Genomic DNA, 25,054 nt, shown 5'->3' on the forward strand with positions numbered 1-25,054 from the left:
ACCGGGATTCGAACCCGGGACCGCGGCGCAGCAGGCAGGGTCACTACCGACTGCGCCAGACCGGTCGTCAAAACTGGACTGACAAAGCCTATACAAAAAAACGTACCCCTGAAACGTGTGCCCATGCCTTTCAGGCTTAAAACTAGATGACTCTGTTCGCAACTTGGAAGTGGCCAAAATCATATTTTCCCCAAATATTTTTGCGTGGTTTTATTTTCTGTAAGAACAAATGACATTTATTTCTTTCTTTTAAAATCATGATAGGCATCATCAGTGTAGTTATGATAGTATTTATTAGGTGGCGCTAAAAAATCGAGGTACGATTGAAAATGAAAATGAAAATGAAATATTTATTTTTCAAGTAGGCATATTACTGTTAAAGGAAGAAACAATATCCTAGGGTCCTAAAAAGTATTTTAAATGAATAGAAAATCAGAAATACGTGTGAGACGAATGATATATTGTCCAAGAAGAAATTGTACATATGTTACCATGGAAACCATTAATATTAATGTTGCTAGTCATAAGACATACATAGGTATACAAACTACATTCTGCAACATACTCCGCCGACAGAAAATAACAAATAGGCTTGAAATCAATAGCTTCTTAAATATATATACTACATTTTTATTAGCTTCTTGCATAGTTGCATTACACAGCTTTATATTTGAGTGGACTGTAATCTTTTAAGGTTTGTAAATTGAAATTATGTTAACACTTACTAAAAAAACTTAATAAGCAGCTATGTAGGCAATTTCACAAGATTGCTGATGTAGTTATGAAATAGTAAATAACATAAGACACATTTTATAGAACAAAATAAACATTGGATGCAACCAGCATCAACATAAATAATCCATACCATGACTACCTACTCATAGAACAGTTATAATTTAGTAGGATTTTTAGCCATGTCATAATACACTGAACTAAATATCAACATAGCATATTATGAAAGTGTCACATAACACATTTTGTTTAAAGAAAAATATTATTCATCTAAAGGCAATATACAAACTTTGGTAATAGAAGTTGTATGCACTTTACCATTTGCCTTCTTTACTTCTAAGGCTCTTACCTTCCCATCCTGACCTGGAAAAACCTTGGTTACTCTAGCCATAGGCCAAGTCATAGGTGGAGTATCTATTTCACGCAAGATAACTAGAGCACCTACTTTAATATTAGGCAAAGCAGTCTTCCATTTAGGACGGTTTTGCAAGACATTTAGGTATTGTTTAGACCAATATCGCCAAAAGTGTTGCTGCAATGCAGTGCATTTCCGCCAAAACTTTAATCTATTATCAGGTAAGTTCGTGATATCCTGCTCAGGATAGCAAGTTAAGGGAGCACCGGTTAAAAAATGCCCCGGCGTTAAGTAGGAAAGATCCTCTGTATCTGATGACATTGGCGTTATCGGCCTACTGTTCAAAATACCTTCAATTTGAACAAGTAGTGTGTATAATAATTCATATGTTAAAACATGTGAGCCCAACATTCTTTTCAGATGGTATTTCAAACTTTTCACCGCCGCTTCCCATAAGGCTCCGAAGACAGGGGAGTAACTAGGTATGAAATGGAATGTTGTTCCCAATTTGGCAGTTACATTTTGAACTTGCATTTGATGACATCTATTATTATTTAATTTATATAGCTCAGACAACTGAGTACTAGCTGACTTAAAAGTAGCAGCATTGTCACAATAAACCTCGGTTGGAACATTACGTCTTGCAATGAAACGTTTGAAGCTAGCCAAGAATGTATCAGTAGTCAGATCTGACACCAACTCTAAATGTACGGCTTTGGTAACGAAGCACACATACACAGCAATGTAACCTTTTGTAGTGATGTCACTTCTCACTCTTGACTGCTTTATTAGGATTGGTCCCGCAAAGTCTATGCCAACCTTAGCAAACGCACGGTCTATGTTGACCCTACCAGCGGGCAATGAACCCATCAGCTGTTTTGCGGTTATACCTTTTAGTCTAAAACATGTGAGACATCTATTTACAAACTTTTTTACCAATCGCAAACCATTTACTATATAATAGCGTTGACTTAAATTGCTAAGCACTTCTTTTTGACTGGCATGTAACAGCTTCAAATGTTCATTTTCAATAATAAGGTGAGTCACCTTAGACTCTTTAGGTAAGATTATCTGATGCTTTTGACTATAAGGTAAGGAAGAATGTTGCAAACGTCCACCTACTCTGAGAATGCCATTAGCATCAATGAAGGGATTGACAGACAGCAAATACGATGCAACTTGCCTACCTGCCCGCAATGAGGCTAGCTCGTTATCAAAGAACTTTTCCTGTTCATTTTTTATAATTAAATGCAATGCCTGAGTTGCCTCGCTAAATGTAATGAAATTAAGCTTAACTTTTTGTGAACCCAGCCTCACATTTTTACAGAACCTTTGTATATAAGCAAGCACATTTACTGCCTTATTAATGTTAGAAAACTTATCTAACAAATCATTTGCAAGAGAAACCGATTGATATGATGCCATGCACACCGGCTTGGATCCATCTGCATGCTTGATCTCTGGTAAGTTGTCAGGTACATTCTTACAGTCATCGGTGAATTTATACTCTGGATCAGACATGCAAGCTGGACCACACCACCACAGTTGGTTACCTTGTAGTTCGCTGGGTTGTACACCTCGACTCAAACAGTCAGAGGGATTGAGGTCAGTTTTTATATACAACCATTGAAAACCCTTTGTATATTCGTTGATTAATTTGACTCTATTAGCAACATAAGCATTTAACTTTGTTGGATCCGTTTTTTGCCATGCCAGAACAACCTGAGAATCACTGAAAAGATGCACACTTTCAATAGAAATCTTCTTACTTAATGTATTGTATGCTCTCAAGCATAATTTTGCCATTAAAAGTGATGCATTTAATTCTAATCGTGGCACAGTCAATTTCTTGTCTTTAGATGCAATGCGACTCTTAGAACAAAGAAGAGACATAGATACTTTACCATGCTTGTCAGTGACTCTTAGATAAATAGCAGTCCCATATGCAGAAACTGAGGCATCACCAAATGCTACAAGCTGAGCAGACTGAATATTGTCAACAGTAACATTTCGTTTGATTTTAATCTCTTTCATTGCCTGCAAATCATTGTAAAAATCTAGCCATTCTTTAAATAGCATTGGTGAGGGCTCAGAGTCCCAGTCAGTACAAGACTGAGTCAACTTTTGCATGATTATTTTTGCTTGGACAAAAACGGGTCCAGCTAGACCTAACGGGTCATAAAACTGGCTTATATAGCTTAAAATTTGCCTTTTTGTCTTAGGGACATTTTTTGACATTGGACATGAAAGTTTAAAAGAATCAGAGTTAATATCTAACTTTAAACCCAAAGTTTTGATGTCCTTATTGAGTTCCAGTTCCCCAACAACCTGCTGTTCTACTGGAATGTTTGTCAAAATTGAAGGGTCATTGGCTGCCCATTTATGCAAAGTAAAACTACCTTTAGCAAGTAATTCTATCAATTGGTTTTGTGTGTCAACAATCTTTGCCAAGCTATTCTCTGTATGTATGATGTCATCTACATAGGTTGAGTTAAGTATTGCCGAACTGGCCAGAGGATATTGCCTCTCAAATCTTGTGGCCAGCTCATTCAGGCATTTTGTTGAAAGATAACTAGATGACTTCATGCCATAGGAGACAGTGTTTAATTGAATACACTTTATTGACTCATTTGGAGTGTCTCGCCAAAGAATGTTTTGCAAAGAACGCTGCTCTTTTTGAATTAATATATTGCGGAACATACGCCTAATGTCACAAGCAATGAAATATTTGTGTACCCTGAAAGACAACAGTATGTCAAATAACTCCTGTTGAACAATTGGGCCATTCATTAAAATATTATTTAGCGAAATCTTATTGCTTGTTAGCATTGATCCGTCAAAAACCACACGAAGCTTTGTAGAGACTGCATCGGGCCTCAAAACAGCTGAATGTCCCATAAAATAGACAGGATCTTTATTAAGATCATATGAGGAAATGTCAACATATGATCCATGACCTAAATCAATATATTCATGTATGAAATCCTTATACCCGTCATACAACATCTGATCCTTTTGAAATCTCTTTTCTAGATTATAGAATCTTTTAAGAGCTAGCCCAAATGAATCTCCTAATGTATTGTTCACATCATAGATAGGTATTTTCAATGGCAAAGAAACTGTGAATTGATTATCTTCTAGTTTGACAGTTTCAGTGAACAATTTTTCGCACTGCTGTTGTTCAGATGTATGTTCCGCATATATTTCAGGTACTTTTTCTGTATGCCAAAAATTGGACATCGTATCACGTATATCAGTTTGACATTCTTGACAGAAAAGAGTGACAGCAGGTCGCTTAATAATAGAAGATGGAACATCACCTCCTACAATGTAACCAAACTGTGTGTGTACCAAGCTGGGTGCGGCATCAGGATCGCGCAGCTCCTCAGGCTGCGACAACAGGCACTGAAAAAAGATATTTGCAGCCAATAAAATATCTATCTTGCTCGGGATATGAAAGGAGTCATCGGCTAATGTTATATTTTCAGGGATCTTAATTTTTGAAATATCAATTTCAGTTTGTGGCAACATTTCCTTGGTAAACTTGTCTACCACTAACAGTTTTACATTTGTTTTAAATGGATAAACACATGAGAAAATATCTAGTTGCAAACTATGTTTGATGCATTTATCATTTAAAGTTACACCAGTTATAGTAGTTCCAGGTGAGAGCGGATGACCTAGTTCCTTTGCCAGCTTTGCTGTAACAAAGGAATTCTGAGATGCACAGTCAAGCATAGCCTTGACAATGATCTCTTTCCCGCTTTTGGAAATCACCTTGACCTTAACCGTTGGCAACAACACCAGTGGCTCATTATTAACGCTAGCCAAGGATACTGATGGCTTCTCTTCATTTACATGCAGCAATGAATTGTGGTTTTCCTTGCACTCCTTACACTTAAAATGAAATTTGCACTTTCCTGGGTGAGTGTTAAGGCAAGTTTTGCAAAGCTTTGTTTCCTTAACAAACTCAAGTCGCTCAGATATTGGAACTAGAGAAAACTTAGGGCATGCATATAATTTATGTTGCTTACCACAGTATAGGCAGTCCTGGGATGGTTTAGTAGTGACAAACGATGATGAAGCTGCCTTAGCTACAGCTACCTTACTCGCAGCACCGCTTGCTGTATCACCCTGTCCCTCACTGTTCTCTAGGGCAAGTGCCCGACTTTCTAGAAATATCAAAAAGTCACTTAAGGATGGTTGCATCAAAGAATCCCTACGTAAATGATACTCACGGTTGGATATTGGGTCAAGTTTTTTAGTTAACAGACAAATGAGAATGCTGTCCCATTTCTCTATAGCCTCACCTAGGTTCTTTAGTGCAGCTAAATGCTGTTTAGTTACAGAAATCAGTGAGCGCAAGGCACTATGACTCGATTTTGTTAGCATAGGCAATTCAAACAATGCATTTATATGTTCATTGATGATTCTAAATTTATTATCGTACCTATCTGCTAAAATTCTTAAAGCTTCGGCATAACTTTGACCTATGACAGGTAGGTTTTTGATTAAATCAAATGCTTCAGCTTTTAGGAAGCTTCGTAAGTAAAAAAGCTTTTGCACACTGTCAAAACCTTCATTATTATGAATAAGGGCATTGAACATTTCAATAAAAGGTCTATAATCGGTGTATTTACCTGAGAAAGTTTGCATCTCTATATTAGGTAATTTTAATTTAGAAGATACGTGGGGCGTCGCTGGCGCTACCGATCTAGCGTCTGAAGAGGTGGGTCCAGGTCCAGACAACTCTACGATGCGATTTCGCATCGCGGCGACACACTCGAAGTATGTGGTTTCGATGGGTTCGGGATCCTCCTGGTCTCCTACATCCAGTGTGAGCTGCTCATAGCCATCGAATGCCTCCTGGGCCCTCTCTATCATCAATTTCAACATCTCGATGTCATTGACGTAGGTCGAGTCCATTTTGTTTTTAATCCTCGTTAGCGCTGCTTTTTTAGCGCCCCGGCGCGCTACAAGCGCACGACGCTCTTCTTCGGATTTCTCCATGTTTTAAAACACCACACCATGCATAACCTTTTAACGTGCACACACACAACAAGCTAAATTTACTATATTTTTTCACCAAATTTTCTGAAACAAAATCATTGACAAGTACATTCAAACCCAAACGTTACTTGTTTGTTTCTGTCGCTCCTTTCCACGCGCGCGCGATACATTCTGCAACAATTACAATGCGCATATGAACGTCAAATAAAGCTACGCCGGCTCTAACCCTACGCCTCAGCCTCGAGAAGATTTCAGTCCCCCCTCAGTTGGGAGGGGGGTATCCACTATGGGACCGGCAAGAAACTCGGCGGGCAACTTCTTTTCAAAACATTACATCTTATAATTAACATGCATTAAATAACAACATACAATTTAACATGCAAAAGTATTCATCAAAGAATATGAACAGACTAGGTACTCTATGGAAATCAATTTCAATAAATTATATTATTGCTTAATAATACGTCGTTCTTCTTCAGAGAAAACATATCAAATTGTCATAGAAGAAAAAGATAATATGAATCTCAATATCATTAAATATGTAATTTACCTACACAACATAAAATATAAAATATTTGATGTGCTTTCTTATCTGAACTGTGTCCTCTATACATAATACAATTATTTTAATTGCTATTCGTTTTTTGTAGTTTCTGGTTCGGGCCATGCATGTTTGTCTGTCAAATAGTCCTCGAATCTGTAATAAGCCTTTAACATCAATGATTTTTTTAAGTAGTTCTTAAGAGCTGGGAGGGGTAATCTCAAAGCAGTGTCAGGTAACTTATTATAAAAATGAATGCATTGCCCAACAAATGACTTCTGTACTTTACGGACACGAAACTTCTTTATGGCAAGCTTATTTTTGTTTCTAGTGTTATAATTATGGATATCAGAATTCTTAGTGAAACAGTCTAAATTCTTAACAACATAAATTATACTATCATAAATGTATTGGGAAGCTACAGTTAAGATATTAATTTCTTTGAAGAGTTCTCTTACTGATTCACGTGTTCCTAAGTTGTAAATAGAACGAATGGCTCTCTTTTGTAATACAAAGATAGTCTGTATGTCAGCTGCTTTGCCCCAAACCAGAATACCGTATGACATTACACTGTGAAAATAACTATGATACACTAGGCGAGCTGTCTCAACATTAGTCAGTTGCCTGATTCTCCTAACGGCGTATGCGGCTGAACTTAATTTGATTCTTAGTATGAAGTTGGTAAATCCTATTTAAATAATCCTTGGTGTGTAGGTTATATTATTTTACGTTCTTAAACACACTAAAGATACGATCATTCGAGCATTATTTACACATACACGGATGCAACTGATGTAGGTTTGAATCCCCTTGTCTGTATATCACCTTTCGTAATAAAAAAAACAGCAATAAAAATGATTCACAATACCATTATTCTTTTGAAAAATGTGTTACCCTAAAATATACTTCACTCAATTATTTTATCTAAATTATCTTCTTCCTTTTGAGCTGCAAAATTCGTATAATAAACGCTCTCATTAGTTGTTATCAGCCTTCAGGTAAACGTATTTTCTTCGCGTGGCCATTGCCCATGAATAAAACATACAAAAAAAAATATTTCAACCCTAACCTCTACATTTGCACCATTCACTTACAAACTTTATACTCTAGCCTTTTTGGTTGAGCAGAAAAGAGCACGACTTTGGAGATACGCTGTTTCATGTTACGTACCTTATTTCTAAGGCAATTTTGCCGGCCTAGCCACTAGGTGACAATCGTTGACGCTACCTGGCGAGTCTTTCTCTTTCGCACCTATAGATGAATAAGTAAGGAAGAGTTGTAACTCCATACATCAGTAAATGCAAGTTATTTGTAGTGACATCTAGCGTCATACACGCGTCAACTAGCGTAAATTATCAGTACTGCTACTTGTCGATGTCGTGACAAACAAAAAGTCTAATTCTCAACAATTTTTAAATAATATTACAATAGTATTAATCAGTACTCAGTTTTCAATTCCTGCTTGTAATATAAGTTGTTTTAATATTACATATTTGGTAGACGCAACACTGTTGGCACATAGTGTCGAGTAGTGGTACTGATAATTTAAGCTGTTTGACGCGTGATTGACGCGTGAATGACGTTAGATGTCACTACAAATAACTTGCATTTACTGATGTATGATGTATGGATTCATTTACAACTCTTCCCTTACAGAAAGAGCGATAGGGAGAACTACCTTAGCGTAAGCGGTTGTAACGTTGGCTAGGTGCCTAGAGAGAAGTGTTTTGTTGTACATTGCGTGCTGATAATGGTTGTTAGCGTTGGAGTGAAAAAAAGGTTTTCCGTTGAATTTATGTTTAACTAGCTACGCCTGTTTTGGAGTACATTTAACAGGTTTTAATATACTTACGGAACTATATTTAGATAGAAGAAATAAGTTAACATTTGTGTAGCGGTCGAGTTTGTCACATTTATTTTGTAATGACATGGTTGCTTACCTGTGATAGGAAATGTGTTTCTGGCCCTTGAGTGTTCATAATTTTTGTATGGTTGGAAATATATATCACGTATCCATGATGTACCAAAGTAAAAAATGTTTTCACAGCATTTGCGGACCAATAAGAAAAAAAAAACCGGCCAAGAGTGTGTCGGGCCACGCTCAGTGTAGGGTTCCGTAGTTTTCCGTATTTTTCTCAAAAACTACTGAACCTATCAAGTTCAAAATAATTTTCCTAGAAAGTCTTTATAAAGTTCTACTTTCCTGATTTTTTTCATATTTTCTAAACATATGGTTCAAAAGTTAGAGGGGGGGGGACGCACTTTTTTTTCCTTTAGGAGCGATTATTTCCGAAAATATTAATATTATCAAAAAACGATTTTAGTAAACCCTTATTGATTTTTAAATACCTATCCAACAATATATCACACGTTGGGGTTAGAATGAAAAAAAAATCAGCCCCCACTTTACATGTAGGGGGGGTACCCTAATATAACATTTTTTTCCATTTTTTATTTTTGCACTTTGTTGGCGTGATTGATATACATATTGGTACCAAATTTCAGCTTTCTAGTGCTTACAGTTACTGAGATTATCCGCGGACGGACGGACGGACGGACGGACGGACGGACGGACGGACGGACGGACAGACAGACATGGCGAAACTATAAGGGTTCCTAGTTGACTACGGAACCCTAACTAGTTGACTACGGAACCCTAAAAAATGTGGTAGGTAATTATTGTGACATAATTGTGATAAAAATCTTGTTTTTCATGACCTTATTTTTTAGATCCTGTTTTCACACAATTTAACCCGTGGCGTGACGTAGGCGAGAGGCTGGCAACCTGTCACTGCAGTGTCACAATTTGGATTTCTTTTAACCCCTTTTTGCCAAGAGTGGCACTGAAACATAGTAGTTTATGTGCTTTACCTACCCCTTTATGGGATACAGGCGTGATTATATGTATGTATTTATGTATGTATGTTTTCACACAACTATAGTGTGCAGAAATTTTTCAACGCTGTTATAGCCGTTACTTTATATATATAGATGTTACTTTATAGACCGACCCTGCTATTAAATCATGCATAACTTATGGTCTCTGCCACTTTGATTCCAAACACACGGAATTCTAGAAGCAACATTGTTTTTCAGGATTCCGATTCTGTAATAACTATCGGAATCAGGATTAGCCTGTTTTGTAATACCGCACCAGCTCTTTAACGCTTTTATTATATGTATGTATACTGCACTCGGTGCTACATTGGTGGCAAATAAGCATACGGTCCGCCTGATGGAAAGTGGTCTCTGTAGCCTATGGACGCCTGCAACTCAAGTTGTTAGTTAGGCAATGAGCGCAACTATGCCAAAAATGTAAATGGCCATACGTACTTTAAAACGTCGTACGAAACCCGTACGAAGAGGAAATCGTAACTCGTGTAGATTTAAAACACTCCCTTTGGTCGTGTTATTAGACGACCGGTCTGGCTCAGTCGGTAGTGACCCTGCCTGCTGAGCCGCGGTCCTGGTTTCGAATACCGGTAAGGGCATTTATTTGTGTGATGTGCACAGATATTTGTTCCTGAGTCATGGATGTTTTCTATGTATGTATATCGTCGCTTAGCACTCATAGTACAAGCTTTGCTTAGTTGGGGCTAAGTTGGTCTGTGTCTGTGTAAGGCAGGGACCGGACAACCCCTTCCGCGCTACAAGCCTTTCATTGGGAATCCCTAACGTAAGGACGACCCAAACGAGAGACTCTCCCTTTCGAACTGCAAGCCCATTCATTTGACTAGCCCTTACAAAAAACTTAGCAAAACAATAAAGCTAGCCCTGTGCATTGGCTTACCGCTATCCGATACGGCTTGCAAGCCTTTAATAAGGGTTACCCTTATTTTAAGCGCTATTTATAAGGCTTTCCCTTTTGTTGAAGCGTAGTCGAGCCTTGCGTGAAAGAGACAGGATTATGAATCTAAGCTAGTGTAAGAACAGGAAGGAAAATGCGCTGTTGCCACTCCGCACTATGCGCCCCATTTTTAATTTTGCAACGAAACATGTTTTCGTTGGATAGAAGTAGAACACGGCTAGAAATTATTTTTAATGAACTGGGAGACAAGGGACTGATGGATCGCCTGATGGTAAATGATCATCGTCGCCCATAGATCAGTATGTATGTTCGTACGTATGAATGTATGTAGGTATGTATGAATGTATGTAGGTATGTATGTATGAATATAAATATATAAATATGTAAATATGTATGTATGCATGTAAATATACAGTGTTGGCCGAAAATCAATACAATTAACCATTATCATTACACATTGAAAACGTTAATTGCCAACATAAAAATAAGCCGTTTTCGTCATCCAACTCGCCTTGATGAGTTAATTGGGTGAGCAGTTTCTAAGATAGAGCTGATGTTGAACCCTGGCTTTTCCCAGGGGAACGCGGGTTTGGTTTAACATAGGCAAGCGCTGTTTTCGTCATCGGACTTGTTTTGATGAGTACTTGAGTGAGCAGTAACCAAGGTAGAGCTGATGCTGAACCCTGGCTATTTCTAGGGGAACTCGGGTTTCGTGCAACATAGGCAAACGCTGTTTTCGTCATCGGACTTGTATTGATGAGTACTTGAGTGAGCAGTAACCAAGGTAGAACTGATGCTGAACCCTGGCTTTTCCCAGGGGAACGCGGGTTTGGAGTAACATAGGCAAGCGCTGTTTTCGTCATCGGACTTGTCTTGATGAGTACTTGTGTGAGCAGTAACCAAGGTAGAGCTGATGCTGAACCCTGGCTATTCCTAAGGGAACTCGGGTTTCGTGCAACATAGGCAAACGCTGTTTTCGTCATCGGACTTGTATTGATGAGTACTTGAGTGAGCAGTAACCAAGGTAGAGCTGATGCTGAACCCTGGCTTTTCCCAGGGGAACGCGGGTTTGGAGTAACATAGGCAAGAGCTGTTTTCGTCATTGGACTTGTCTTGATGAGCACTTGTGTGAGCAGTAACCAAGTGAGAGCTGATCCTGAACCCTGGCTATTCCTAGGGGAACGCGGGTTTGGAGTAACATAGGCAAGCGCTGTTTTCGTCATCGGACTTGTTTTGGTGAGTACTTGAGTGAGGAGTAACCAGGGCAGAGCTGATGCTGAACCCTGGCTATTCCTAGGGGAACTCGGGTTTCGTGCAACATAGGCAAACGCTGTTTTCGTCATCGGATTTGTATTGATGAGTACTTGAGTGAGCAGTAACCAAGGTAGAGCTGATGCTGAACCCTGGCTATTGCTAAGGGAACTCGGGTTTCGAGCAACATAGGCAAACGCTGTTTTCGTCATCGGACTTGTCTTGATGAGTACTTGAGTGAGCAGTAACCAAGGTAGAGCTGATGCTGAACCCTGGCTTTTCCCAGGGGAACGCGGGTTTGGAGTAACATAGGCAAGCGCTGTTTTCGTCATCGGACTTGTCTTGATGAGTACTTGTGTGAGCAGTAACCAAGGTAGAGCTGATGCTGAACCCTGGCTTTTCCCAGGGGAACGCGGGTTTGGAGTAACATAGGCAAGCGCTGTTTTCGTCATCGGACTTGTCTTGATGAGTACTTGTGTGAGCATTAACCAAGGTAGAGCTGATGCTGAACCCTGGCTTTTCCCAGGGGAACGCGGGTTTGGTGTAACATAGGCAAGCGCTGTTTTCGTCATCGGACTTGTTTTGGTGAGTACTTGAGTGAGCAGTAACCAGGGCAGAGCTGATGCTGAACCCTGGCTATTCCTAGGGGAACTCGGGTTTCGTGCAACATAGGCAAACGCTGTTTTCATCATCGGATTTGTATTGATGAGTACTTGAGTGAGCAGTAACCAAGGTAGAGAGCTGATGCTGAACCCTGGCTATTCCTAAGGGAACTTGGGTTTCGTGCAACATATGCAAACGCTGTTTTGTCATCGGACTTGTATTGATGAGTACTTGAGTGAGCAGTAACCAAGGTAGAGCTGATGCTGAACTCGGGCTATTCCTAGAGGAACTCGGGTTTCGTGCAACATAGGTAAACGCTGTTTTTGTCATCGTGAAATATCTGAGACTCGTCTTTATGACTGGTACTTGGTTGAGTTGAGTAGTACCATAGAATCTGTCAAACTATTTCTGTTGATTGTTGTGAATTCTATGAAGATCGTTTGAAACAGAAATACTTTTCTGGTGGAAATCAAGCATACAGCGCGTCTGATAGTAAGTAGTTACCGCAGTCTATGGACGCTTGGAACTCCAGTATTCTCTTTATTCCCTGTGTTACTATTAGTGAAATCGACTGTACTTAATTTTGATATTCAAATGGATATACATACGTATTTTTTTAGACACAAATAAAGTGTTTCATGTATGGCAAATTAATAAATGTGTTCTAACTACTTGATGTTAATATTCACTTCTGGTAAGATTTTTGTTCAGTTAATATTATGTTTTATGCCTAACTTGAGATTGCATGAAATATTTCTATATTATAATGTTAATCTATGAACAGTAAATATATTATTGAAACAAAATCATTATAAGAGAAAATTCATTAGGCATCTAACAAACATTCTATTAATAAAAGTGGTTCATAACGCCATCTGTACGTAAATACGAAGACAAAATTCCAGGTTCCATAAATCAACTAACATCACAGCACTCACAGCTAACAAGCCATATCTGGTGTCGCCATCTGTTGTACGCATGGCAAATCAAAACTGTCGGTAAAACAGAGGTACTACAATACCGTGCTGTCGACCATATTGGCAAATCAGAGATAACGTAAACAAATTTGACAGTTCGCAACTATGGACTCCATGGAGGAAATGAAATTAATGCTAAAGTCGATACAGGCTCAGCAGTTTAAACAAAGTGAAGAATTTAAATCACTGGGGGACTGTATTGCGAAACAAGTTTTGGACAAATTAGACGAAAGACTAGTGCTAATTGAACAGAAACAATCGAACCTGGAAAACAAATTGGAACTTCAGGAGAACCAAATCGAACAAATAGAACGCCGACTAAGGCAGCGAAATATAGTTTTGTTCGGCCTGGAAGAGAAAGAAAGAAGCTATTTTGACTTAGAAACTACTGTATTACGTACTATAAACAACACTATGCAAGTAAAATGCCACGAAACTGACATAGAATCCTTAAGAAGACTTGGCAAGAAAAGAAGCAACGTCAGGCCTGTTGTCATCACATTCACTACACTCGGCAAGAAAATACAAGTCCTCCGTAAGAAGAAAAACCTAGAAGGTACGAATTACTACATTAAAGAAGACTTTACCGGAAAAGTACTGGAAAAAAGAAGAGAACTCCAAGATCAGGCAAAGAAGGAGCGAGACATGGGCAACAGGGTGATAATTAGGCAGGACAAGCTTATAATATTAAAAAATAAAAATAAAGACACATCAAGCCAGAACAGCGAACATCATAACTATAGCCACAAGAAAAGAACCATCAACTCGGTATACTCGCCCCCCCGGCAGACTTCAAACAAGGAAAATATTCCAGCAACACAAGTTAACCCCCAAGCTACAAAGAGAAACAAACACACAATTACAGACTATATGACGGCGCCTAAGGCAACTCCGATTAGCATGCAGGACTATACAACAGTGCAAAACCCCCCGACACCAGTGAATCCAGCGAACCCAAATCATAATGACAGTGAACCAAAAAACGCGTAACAAGAACCCCTCTCTGCCCCCGCCTCCCACCACGGCTGGTCCCCGAGGGAGAGCTAGACCACCACCCTCCAAGGACACCCACGCATACACAAAAAATGAGAACAAGATCATCCCTTACTCAAGGTAATAATTTTGAACAATCTTCTAAACAGGCATTCAGAAATAAAGAACAAAATATACTACATATTGGAACATATAATGTTAGGACACTTAGATCTTACGAAAAACTACTAGAACTCTCAGAAAGTCTAAAATTAATAAAATATGACATTATTGGTCTCTCGGAAGTCAGACGACTAGGAACAGCAATCGAAGAACATAATGATTTTATTCTATGCTATTATGGCCAGACCCAAGGACTGTATGGAGTAGGATTCATAATAAAGAAATACTTGAAAAATAATATATTAAAATTTCAAGGATTATCAGAGAGAGTTGCCTTATTAAACATAGAAATTAACAATTTCCACCTTTCTATCATACAGGTATATGCTCCAACTGAAAAAGCCAAGGATGACCAAGTGAAGATTTTTTATGAAACCGTTGAAAAAGCATACCAGCTTGCGGGAAAAAATGTCATAATAATGGGCGACTTCAACGCCAAGATTGGACATCCACAACCAGAAGAGCATATGGTCACAGGCAAATATGGCTATGGTTCCCGTAACTGGCGAGGCGAACTTTTGATAGATTATTGCCTCGAAAAAAACCTGGCCATCATGAACACATATTTCAAGAAAAAACCAAATCGAAGATGGACATGGATCGCGCCAAATGAAAAAACAAAAAACGAAGTGGATTTTATCCTTACAAACCAGAAACATAGTATAACCAACATTGAAATTATTAACAAAATTGATTTCTCATCAGACCATAGACTAGTGCGAGCTACATGGTCACTCAAACATCCGAAAAAAAGCAGATACAACTATAGAAATAGTACTCTGAAAACTCTACAGACAGATATTGAGAAAAAATGTTTCTTGGACAGTCTTGAAGTAGAAAGACAACCACTTATGACTCTGTCACCAGATGAAATAGCACAACTGTATCATGATAAACTCATAAAATGCATTCAGACAAGTTTAAAACATTCGCAAAAGGCTAGCCATAACATACATAAAAGCATATTATCTGACAGCACAAAGCAGTTGCTTTGTTTATTGCGGGTTTGTGTATTAGTTAATAGCAAAGCGAACTGAGCTGCAAAATACCAAACCCAAAACAAAAGAGATTAAATCAAAGTTGAGCGACATCTACAAAACTGTGAGTAAGAGTATAAAAGAAGACTATAAAAAACATAGAGAGTCAAACATTGAAAAACACCTTTATACTGACGGAAGTGTAAAAAAAGCCTACAAAGAACTCAGAACACATAAAAACTGGATCACAGAGCTGCTAACTTCAGACAATAATACTGCACTATCTAGAAATCAGATAATTGAAACTGCTACAACCTTTTAAAGGAAGCTTTACAGTAGTCAAGAGCAAGAACCATCAACATTAAGCCTACCAGAAATAAGTGAAGTCACAGTCATAGATGAAATTGTTATAATGAGACATATAAAAAATCTGAAAACTGGAAAAAGTCCTGGGCCAGATCACATTTCTAATGAAATACTAAAGACTGCTGCTCCTTTATTAGTGACACCCTTGGCACATTTGTTTAATCTTATCCTTAAAACAGGGACAGCACCCGTAGAATGGACGCAGTCAAACATAATACTTTTGTATAAGAAAGGAAACCCCATGGACATAGGAAACTACAGGCCCATCAGTCTGATGTCTTGCACATACAAATTATTTTCCTCAATCATACTATCACAAATAAGTGAAACAATAGATAGCCACCAACCATGCGAACAAGCTGGGTTTAGGAGCGGGTACTCAACCATGGACCACATACACACCTTGGAACAGGTCATAGAAAAGTATCAGGAGTACCGAAGACCCTTATATACAGCATTTATTGATTATGCTAAAGCGTTCGATACAATATCACATTCCTCTATATGGAACGCTCTGACCCAGTGCAACGTGGACCCTGCATATATAAGAATAATAAGACACATTTATGAAAATTGCACCAGCAGAGTTCAATTAGACAAACTAGGACCAGATATATCTATTGACAGAGTTTGCCTGTGTAACACTAAACCCGAGTTCCCCTAGGTGCAGCCAGGGTTCAGCATCAACTGCACTTCGGGTACTGCTCACTCGAGTACTCATCAAGACAAGTCCGATGACGAAAACAGCTTTTGCCTGTGTTACACTAAACCCGAGTTCCCATAGGTGCAGCCAGGGTTCTGCATCAGCTGAACTTTGGGTACTGCTCACTCGAGTACTCATCAAGACAAGTCCGATGACGAAAACAGCGTTTGCCTGTGTTACACTAAACCCGAGTTCTCCTAGATGCAGCCAGGGTTTAGCATCAGCTGGCTTTCGGGTACTGCTCACTCGAGTACTCATCAAGACAAGTCCGATGACGAAAACAGCGTTTGCCTGTGTAACACTAAACCCGAGTTCCCCTAGGTGCAGCCAGGGTTCAGCATCAACTGCACTTCGGGTACTGCTCACTCGAGTACTCATCAAGACAAGTCCGATGACGAAAACAGCTTTTGCCTGTGTTACACTAAACCCGAGTTCCCATAGGTGCAGCCAGGGTTCTGCATCAGCTGAACTTTGGGTACTGCTCACTCGAGTACTCATCAAGACAAGTCCGATGACGAAAACAGCGTTTGCCTGTGTTACACTAAACCCGAGTTCTCCTAGATGCAGCCAGGGTTCAGCATCAGCTGGACTTCGGGTACTGCTTACTCGAGTACTCATCAAGACAAGTCCGATGACGAAAACAGCGTTTGCCTGTGTTACACTAAACCCGAGTTCCCATAGGTGCAGCCAGAGTTCAGCATCAGCTGGACTTTGGGTACTGCTCGCTCGAGTACTCATCAAGACAAGTCCGATGACGAAAACAGCGTTTGCCTGGGTTACACTAAACCCGAGTTCCCCTAGGTACAGCCAGGGTTCAGCATCAACTGCACTTCGGGTACTGCTCACTCGAGTACTCATCAAGACAAGTCCGATGACGAAAACAGCTTTTGCCTGTGTTACACTAAACCCGAGTTCCCATAGGTGCAGCCAGGGTTCTGCATCAGCTGGACTTTGGGTACTGCTCACTCGAGTACTCATCAAGACAAGTCCGATGACGAAAACAGCGTTTGCCTGTATTACACTAAACCCGAGTTCTCCTAGATGCAGCCAGGGTTCAGCATCAGCTGGACTTCGGGTACTGCTTACTCGAGTACTCATCAAGACAAGTCCGATGACGAAAACAGCGTTTGCCTGTGTTACACTAAACCCGAGTTCCCATAGGTGCAGCCAGAGTTCAGCATCAGCTGGACTTTGGGTACTGCTCGCTCGAGTACTCATCAAGACAAGTCCGATGACGAAAACAGCGTTTGCCTGGGTTACACTAAACCCGAGTTCCCCTAGGTACAGCCAGGGTTCAGCATCAGCTGGACTTCGGGTACTGCTCACTCGAGTACTCATCAAGACAAGTCCGATGACGAAAACAGCGTTTGCCTGTGTAACACTAAACCCGAGTTCCCCTAGGTGCAGCCAGGGTTCAGCATCAACTGCACTTCTGGTACTGCTCACTCGAGTACTCATCAAGACAAGTCCGATGACGAAAACAGCGTTTGCCTGTGTTACACTAAACCCGAGTTCTCCTAGGTGCAGCCAGGGTTCAGCATCAGCTAGACTTCGGGTACTCATCAAGACAAGTCCGATAAAAAAACCGGCCAAGAGCGTGTCGGGCCACGGTCAGTGTAGGGTTCCGAAGTTTTTCATATTTTTCTCAAAAACTACTGAACCTATCAAGTTCAAAACAATTTTCCTAGAAAGTCGTTATAAAGTTCTAGTTTTGTGATTTTTTTCATATTTTTTAAACCTATGGTTCAAAAGTTAGAGGGGGGGGCGCACTTTTTTTTCCTTTAGGAGCGATTATTTCCGAAAATATCAATATTATCAAAAAACAATCTTAGTAAACCCTTATTCATTTTTAAATACCTATCCAACAATATATCACACGTTGTGGTTGGAATGAAAAAAAATATCAGCCCCCACTTTACATGGGGGGGTACCCTAATAAAACATTTTTGCCATTTTTTATTTTTGGACTTTGTTGGCGTGATTGATTTGATATACATATTGGGACCAAATTTCAGCTTTCTAGTGCTAACGGTTACTGAGATTATCCGCGGACGGACGGACGGACAGACAGACATGGCGAAACTATAAGAGTTCCTAGTTGACTACGGAACCCTAAAAAGCAGCGTTTGCCTGTGTTACACCCGAGCAAAGCAGGAGCCTATCATAACTATAAGTATTTGGTATTGAAAATTGAACCTTATTTTATCTACAGCCGTTTACATTAAACAGAAACGCGCAAATATCACACACAGTGCCGCCATAGGTAACGATCGTATGTTATTTCGTTCGGAGTAATATGTGCTTTATGAGCGAGGTACAGGATTTAAACTCGCACGATATGATCTATAAGGGAAAGCAAATAAAACCCAATATAAGGCTCACCCTTATGGCGTTAGGCTGAGCCGATGATAAGGGTTTTGAAAGGGTATTGGGCTATTTTAGGTAAGCGCTTTCGTTAGGGCTTTAAAAGCAAAATGAAAGGGTATCACGTCAAAAGGGTAGGGTAAGTTAAGCCTAACGAAATACCCATACAAAACCCCGTATAAGGGATAGCGGGCCGGTCCCTGGTGTAAGGTGTCCCCAATATTTATTTATTATTTATTTATATTTTATCGCCATACGTTTCGGATTCACTCTTTTCCGCACTTGTAACATATTTCATCGTTCGATAGACAAGATAGGCAACATTCTGTGTTGTATCAATACGGATTGAAAGAGAGGGATAAGAAACATACGCTACGGAGCGTCAACGAACGCGCTTTATTGAAGACTAACTTTTTTCCGCGGCTTCGCCCGCGTACTAAAAGTGTGTTGCTTAACTTCAAACTTAGGTAAATCTATTCTGCTTTAAGGTTGAATATATAAATAATATAATATGATCTGAAAGATTAGAATGTTGAACTTTGGACCCCCATTTAACCCCCTTAGGATGTGAATTTTGAAAAATCCTTTCTTAGTGCTCTTCTACAAATTATACGAAACCTACGTGCCAAATTTGGAGTCTCTAGGAGCAGCGGTTTCGGGTGTGCTTTGATATGTCAGTCAGTCAGTCAGTCAGTTTCTTTTTTATATATTTAGATAAATAAATATCAAAACCGTATCAAATAATTTATCACAGAACAGGCTCCCAGGAAACAGTTTAATTGAATTGGTATGAACAGGAAAGCTTTCTCATTAAAGTTGTTTGTGCTGATTTAAGACGTTTCCGAGTCGTTTAGTACGCCATTGGTGTAAAATACACATTAACATGCGGATCACGTAGGTAAATGGCTCTCAAACAAACAGGAGAAGATTTGTTGTAACTGGTTTAATGGGATCCATTAAAATTAGGTTACATTGAGAATAATAGAATTGATGAGGGGCGATATGGATACAGTAGAGGTATAATAAAGACTACTATCGTCCAGTATCACTCCCGCTCCCCGCTGAAAGTGCTGCCCACCCGCTCTCGGTTACCCTACAGTTAACGCCTATCAATAACCTAACCACAAAATTAAAATTTTTAAAAACCCCCGACCGCTATATAGTAGGGTGTGCAAACCGGTTAACCGAAAAACCGGTTAACCGAGACTTTTTGGCCTCTGTTAAAAACCGGTTTTTATAGTCTCTAACCGGTTAATAACCGAAACTGTATTTATTTCTCAAAATTTGGAAAATTAGGCATTAAAAGGTTCAAAAATACGTAATTATTCAATGTTTTGTAATAATAAAGATTTATTCATTACGTTTCATTGACAACGTTATAATCTATACAACTAGGGAATATTTTTGATTTGTTGTTTTTGTTGTTGTTTTGGTTTTTTCTTTCGTGTATGATATCTATTTCAATTTAACATTATTATCTGTAATGATTTTAGGTTTACCCTTGCCGACAGACACTTGTTCGAATATTATTTCAAAGACAACGTTTCAAATAATTTCATTTCATCGACAGTTCATATCGTAGAACAATCGATACAAGTAAAATCAAACCGTAGACTTTTATTTCGTAGATAAGTTATTCCGAGTATACTTTATATCTTGGTATTTCGAATTCGTGTTTTTTCATTTCATTTTGTTTTACATTAAATACAATCATTACGCATAATATTATTTCAATTATGAGTTTTTTCTAAAATTTTACAATTCGTAAACTGTTTGTTTGGTCACAGTTCTAACCTAACCTAAATCTACTTTTAAAAAAAGTTCGTTGTGTAGAGTCGCAGTTCCAACATAACCTAAACCTACTCTGTAAGCCGTTTGTTTCTGTGTGATCACAGTTCTTACCTAACCTAAACCTACTCTGCAATACGTTTGCTTCTGTGTAAATCACAGATCGAACCTAACCTAAACATACTCTGTAAACTATTTTTTTTTGTGTGTGGTCACAGTTATAACCTAACCTAAACCTAATTTAAAAGCCATTCGTTGTTGTGTAGGTCGCAGTTCTAACCTAACCTAAACCTACTCGGTAAGCCGTTTGTTTCTGTGTGATCACAGTTCTAACCTAACCTAAACCTACTCTGTATGTATGCTGGTCGTTTTTGTGTGTGGTCACAGTTATAACCTAACCTAAACCTAATTTAAAAGCCATTCGTTGTTGTGTAGGTCGCAGTTCTAACCTAACCTAAACCTACTCGGTAAGCCGTTTGTTTCTGTGTGATCACAGTTCTAACCTAACCTAAACCTACTCTGTATGTATGCTTGAGTGTGGTCAAAGTTGTAACCTAACCTATACCTACTTCAAAAGCCGTTCATCGTTTTGTAGCATCGCAGTTCTATCCTAACCCAAACCTACTGTAATGTAGGATTTAAGCCAATGTTCAAAGTTTAATTATGGACGTATGTGATGAGTCACGATAAAATCGACAATTTGAAGTTTCCTAGAATAGAAACATCTAGTACGACAAATGAAAAAGTTTTGTAATAATACGTCGAATAAATGAATTGCGATGTTTTGTAGTTCTGCTATTTGAAGAACTTTGAAATGAATCAGCGACGAAGAAATATTAGTTGAATAGTATTTATAATAACTAAGAAAATTTTAAATAAATAGTAGTTGAAACAAAATTACTCGAAATAATTTTACTCGAACTAAACTTTCGATGATTTGTTGTCGATGAAATGATATTCGATGAAAGGTTTGTCGGCGAAACAAGGGTACACCGGTTAGTACGACGTAATATCAGTGGTCCCTTGAGCGTCGTTGTAACCGGAGTCTACCGTATATTTCAAACTATATTTTTTAAAAGAAAGGAAAAATGGAGATCTTGGTTTTCTTACATCAATTGCTTGTATTACTAGGGGCTCTGGGAGCTGTAGACCTTCGCGACATGCCTAGAAAACGCAACTGACGGATCACATTCAAACCACACAAGCCTTTTTTAGCAATTTCCGCATTTACCAAATTTCCAAAAACTGGATAAAAATGATCTACATCGTGCAAGTAATACCTGCTACGATATCATCAACATCAGAATTCTTAAAGGTAATGGTAATTATTGCGTAGTACGGCCATTTACTAAAAATCCTCAAAACCGGTTAATAACCGGTTAACCGGTTTTGAAGGAAAAGTCTCGGTTATTAACCGGTTTTTTAAGTAAACCGGTTTTTGCATACCCTACTATATAGTAGGCCGATTTTCATGAAACATGGCTAAGAACACTCCTGACTAACTCAGCTTTCAGACACAAAAAAAAACTAAATCTAAATCGGTTCATCCGTTCGGGAGCTACGGTGCCACAGACAGACACACACACAGACAGACAGACAAACAGACAGACCGACAGACAAACAGACAGACAGACGGACAGAGAGACAGACAGAAGGACAGAAGGACAGAAGGACAGAAGGACAGAAGGACAGACGGACAGACGGACAGACGGACAGACGGACAGACAGACAGACAGACAGACACGTCAAACTTATAACACCCCTTCGTTTTTGCGTCGGGGGTTAAAAAAGCGATCTGTCATATCTCACTCAACAAGCATATTTAGTTCGCCTACACGAGCTTAGACTGTGTGCGTATGAACGCGCCTCTTTCATACATTTGATCGCCATTGTCCAAGGTGTAATATGGATAAGTACTGTACTAAGTATTACAAGATATAACCATTAACAAAATTGTTATTACTTAATAGAAATTCTGACTGTATTCGATTTTTAGGAGTTGGGCATTTCTCAGGAGGCGCGTTTTTACGTGTCCGAGGCAAAAAACGTCAGAACGGACTGGTCTAAAAATCTGAATTAATTCAGGCACAATCATTAGCCTCTGTACTACTTGGTACAATATAAAATTATTTATTTATTATCTGTATAATATAAGTAATAAAATATTAAACGCGAAAAATGACCTTCGGTGGGCGTGTCCCGCACCCAGAATTTGCAAAACAAAAAATCATAACTCAAGATGGAGTTGTTGATCGCAGTTGATATAGATATTCACGTATAAGGTGTTAGTTAACCTATCATATTTTCTATATAAAAATAATATGTTAGCTAAACTCATCGAGTAAAGACAAATTTACGATGTGTCCCGGGCTAGTGACTGATTTCGGTGTAATTTGTTAAACATGACAGTACTCTTACAAATTAATAGATCAGGGACGTAGTAGCACAAATATAGTTAGTTTTAGCTATGTTTTATCCATTCAGTGTAGAGGAGATGAAGTACCGTTTTATAAAGGGGACTTTTTGAAAGTTTCTCAGTCGTTCGCTTGGTTTGGTCCCATGTTTTTTAACATTCAGTGGATCAATTTACTCCTACAGTTTAGGTCAATTTGTCGTTATGTAAGGTACTAATAAATCCTTGAAAGTATGTTATTACGTCATTATGACATCTCCTCTGTATCATGCATGCTATTGCAGTTATCTCGAAAAAAGCTATAAAATTTGATATCAGTGGAGTTGATTTCCGTGGTTTCGGTGGATTTTTTGACGACCGATATCAAAAAAAGTGACCACCGACTTCGATTGCCACGTTGTAAACTGATTAAATGTCCATTATTTTCTAATATTTCATACTTAAATAGTAGGATATACCTTGTAAAAACATAGAACTATGTTTCTAAGCAAATTAAGCCGCTCTATGGGTACAAAATTCTCTACTGGATAATGACTAGCATATTACCATGTTAAATTTAGTAAAATTGCGTGATTATGAGCCTTTTTACATGACCTGTCATCGAATTAAAATGAAAAATATCAATAAATTGAATAATAAGTTACATATTAAGTTGAAATGTGGAATAATATTTAAAAAATTAAATTCGGTGGCGCAAATTGATTACAGTGCCCATACATAATTTCGGTGATTTTAAAATGTCAGATTTCTTACAAACTATAAGGTTCTAATGGAGGCCTTCACCACCAATATTTTTTATATTTAGGCTAGATTTTAGTAAATTGACTGACATATCAATAAAGTAGTAAATAAAAATCAGCACCGAAATCAGGCACCGAACGTCATACCTGAGAACTGCCCAGTTGATTTAGATCCATACTTAAGGTGGCATAACCAGATAGAGACGGTATGCAAAAGGTTGGCTAGTGCGTGTTACTCATTGAAAAGTATTTCCAAAATTGCAGACACCAAGATTTTAAAAACTGTGTACTTCTCATATTTTGAAAGTATCATTAGGTACTGTGTCGAAGTATGGGGCAACGGCACTAATATAAATTCGGTATTACTCTTACAGAAAACCGGCCAAGTGCGAGTCGGACTCGCCCACCGAGGGTTCCGTACAAACTTTCAATGGTTAAAATAATCATACTACTCATACTCATATTCATTTATTCATATTTGTAACGCCATTTTACACGTCAAGATTTGATTTAAAAAAATAATATTCATACAACAATAATACTTAGAGAATAAATAGACAGAAGATTAAAATTACAAAAAGTTAGGCAATATTCACATAAAAAAATGCACAAAAATATTTTTCTAATTAGGTAATAAATAATTGTCATAAGTGTAGAACGGGTGCTCGACCAGACAGTTATTTAAGCGATAGGTACTTAAAGTTCGACACACTAGGCGCTTCAACCACATATTGCGGCAATTTATTATAGACGGCAGGGTCCATCACATGTGTTAATTTGACCGTAAATTGGATTTCGCCAATTTACGGTCGATACCTACTAAATTTCCGGCATTTCGACTGTTGTACTTGGAACACATGTTGTTAGTTTTGTCACAGAATATATGTATAATATAAATAAGTACAGAAGGCTCACTCCTTTGATGTTCACAAAATGACGCCATTCTAGATTCTTACCTACATTAACAAACGGACCGCACGCGAGCAGCCAACATTGAATTTTTCCCCTCACTAGCTCGGAAACACGTGTTTTGTCCTTTAATACCAGCGGGTAAAAACACATTTTATCCACTAGTGGGTAAAGTAATTTGACCTTGAATAAATTCAAATGAACTGCGTTAAATTGATAAAAGTAGGTGAATCTAGTAATAAAGATCATTTACCACCTGTGGAACTACTGGAAGCAGTGATAAACGCATTTTTTGCGTTGTAGTTTCCTCGCTACAGTGAGGGGAAAAGTTTTGTGTTACACTCGGGTGCAAATGTATTTTA

At 38.6% G+C, this 25,054-nt stretch overlaps 1 protein-coding gene across 1 annotated transcript; it reads right to left on the minus strand.

Annotated features, from left to right (window-relative positions):
* Positions 1-4,389: 4,389 nt before the first annotated feature.
* LOC125236060 lies at positions 4,390-6,214 on the minus strand. Its single transcript, XM_048142749.1, has 3 exons — positions 5,728-6,214; positions 5,122-5,259; positions 4,390-4,492 (listed from the first exon to the last, which is right to left on the minus strand). Exons 1-3 carry the CDS (start codon positions 6,095-6,097, stop codon positions 4,473-4,475), a joined length of 528 nt encoding a protein of 175 aa, XP_047998706.1. The 5' UTR covers positions 6,098-6,214; the 3' UTR covers positions 4,390-4,472.
* Positions 6,215-25,054: the final 18,840 nt, after the last annotated feature.

Source organism: Leguminivora glycinivorella, chromosome 18 (assembly GCF_023078275.1).
Source record: "Leguminivora glycinivorella isolate SPB_JAAS2020 chromosome 18, LegGlyc_1.1, whole genome shotgun sequence".
Taxonomy (NCBI): domain Eukaryota; kingdom Metazoa; phylum Arthropoda; class Insecta; order Lepidoptera; family Tortricidae; genus Leguminivora; species Leguminivora glycinivorella.

Excerpts from the sequence above, each read along its gene's own strand:
- LOC125236060 (XM_048142749.1), bottom strand. The coding sequence starts at position 6,097 with ATGGAGAAATCCGAAGAAGAGCGTCGTGCGCTTGTAGCGCGCCGGGGC. Across the intron at positions 5,260-5,727 it reads AGAGATGCAAACTTTCTCAG|AAAGTCGGGCACTTGCCCTA; the intron begins GTAAATACACCG and ends TGATATTTCTAG. Across the intron at positions 4,493-5,121 it reads CCAGGACTGCCTATACTGTG|TGCCTGTTGTCGCAGCCTGA; the intron begins GTAAGCAACATA and ends ATCTTTTTTCAG.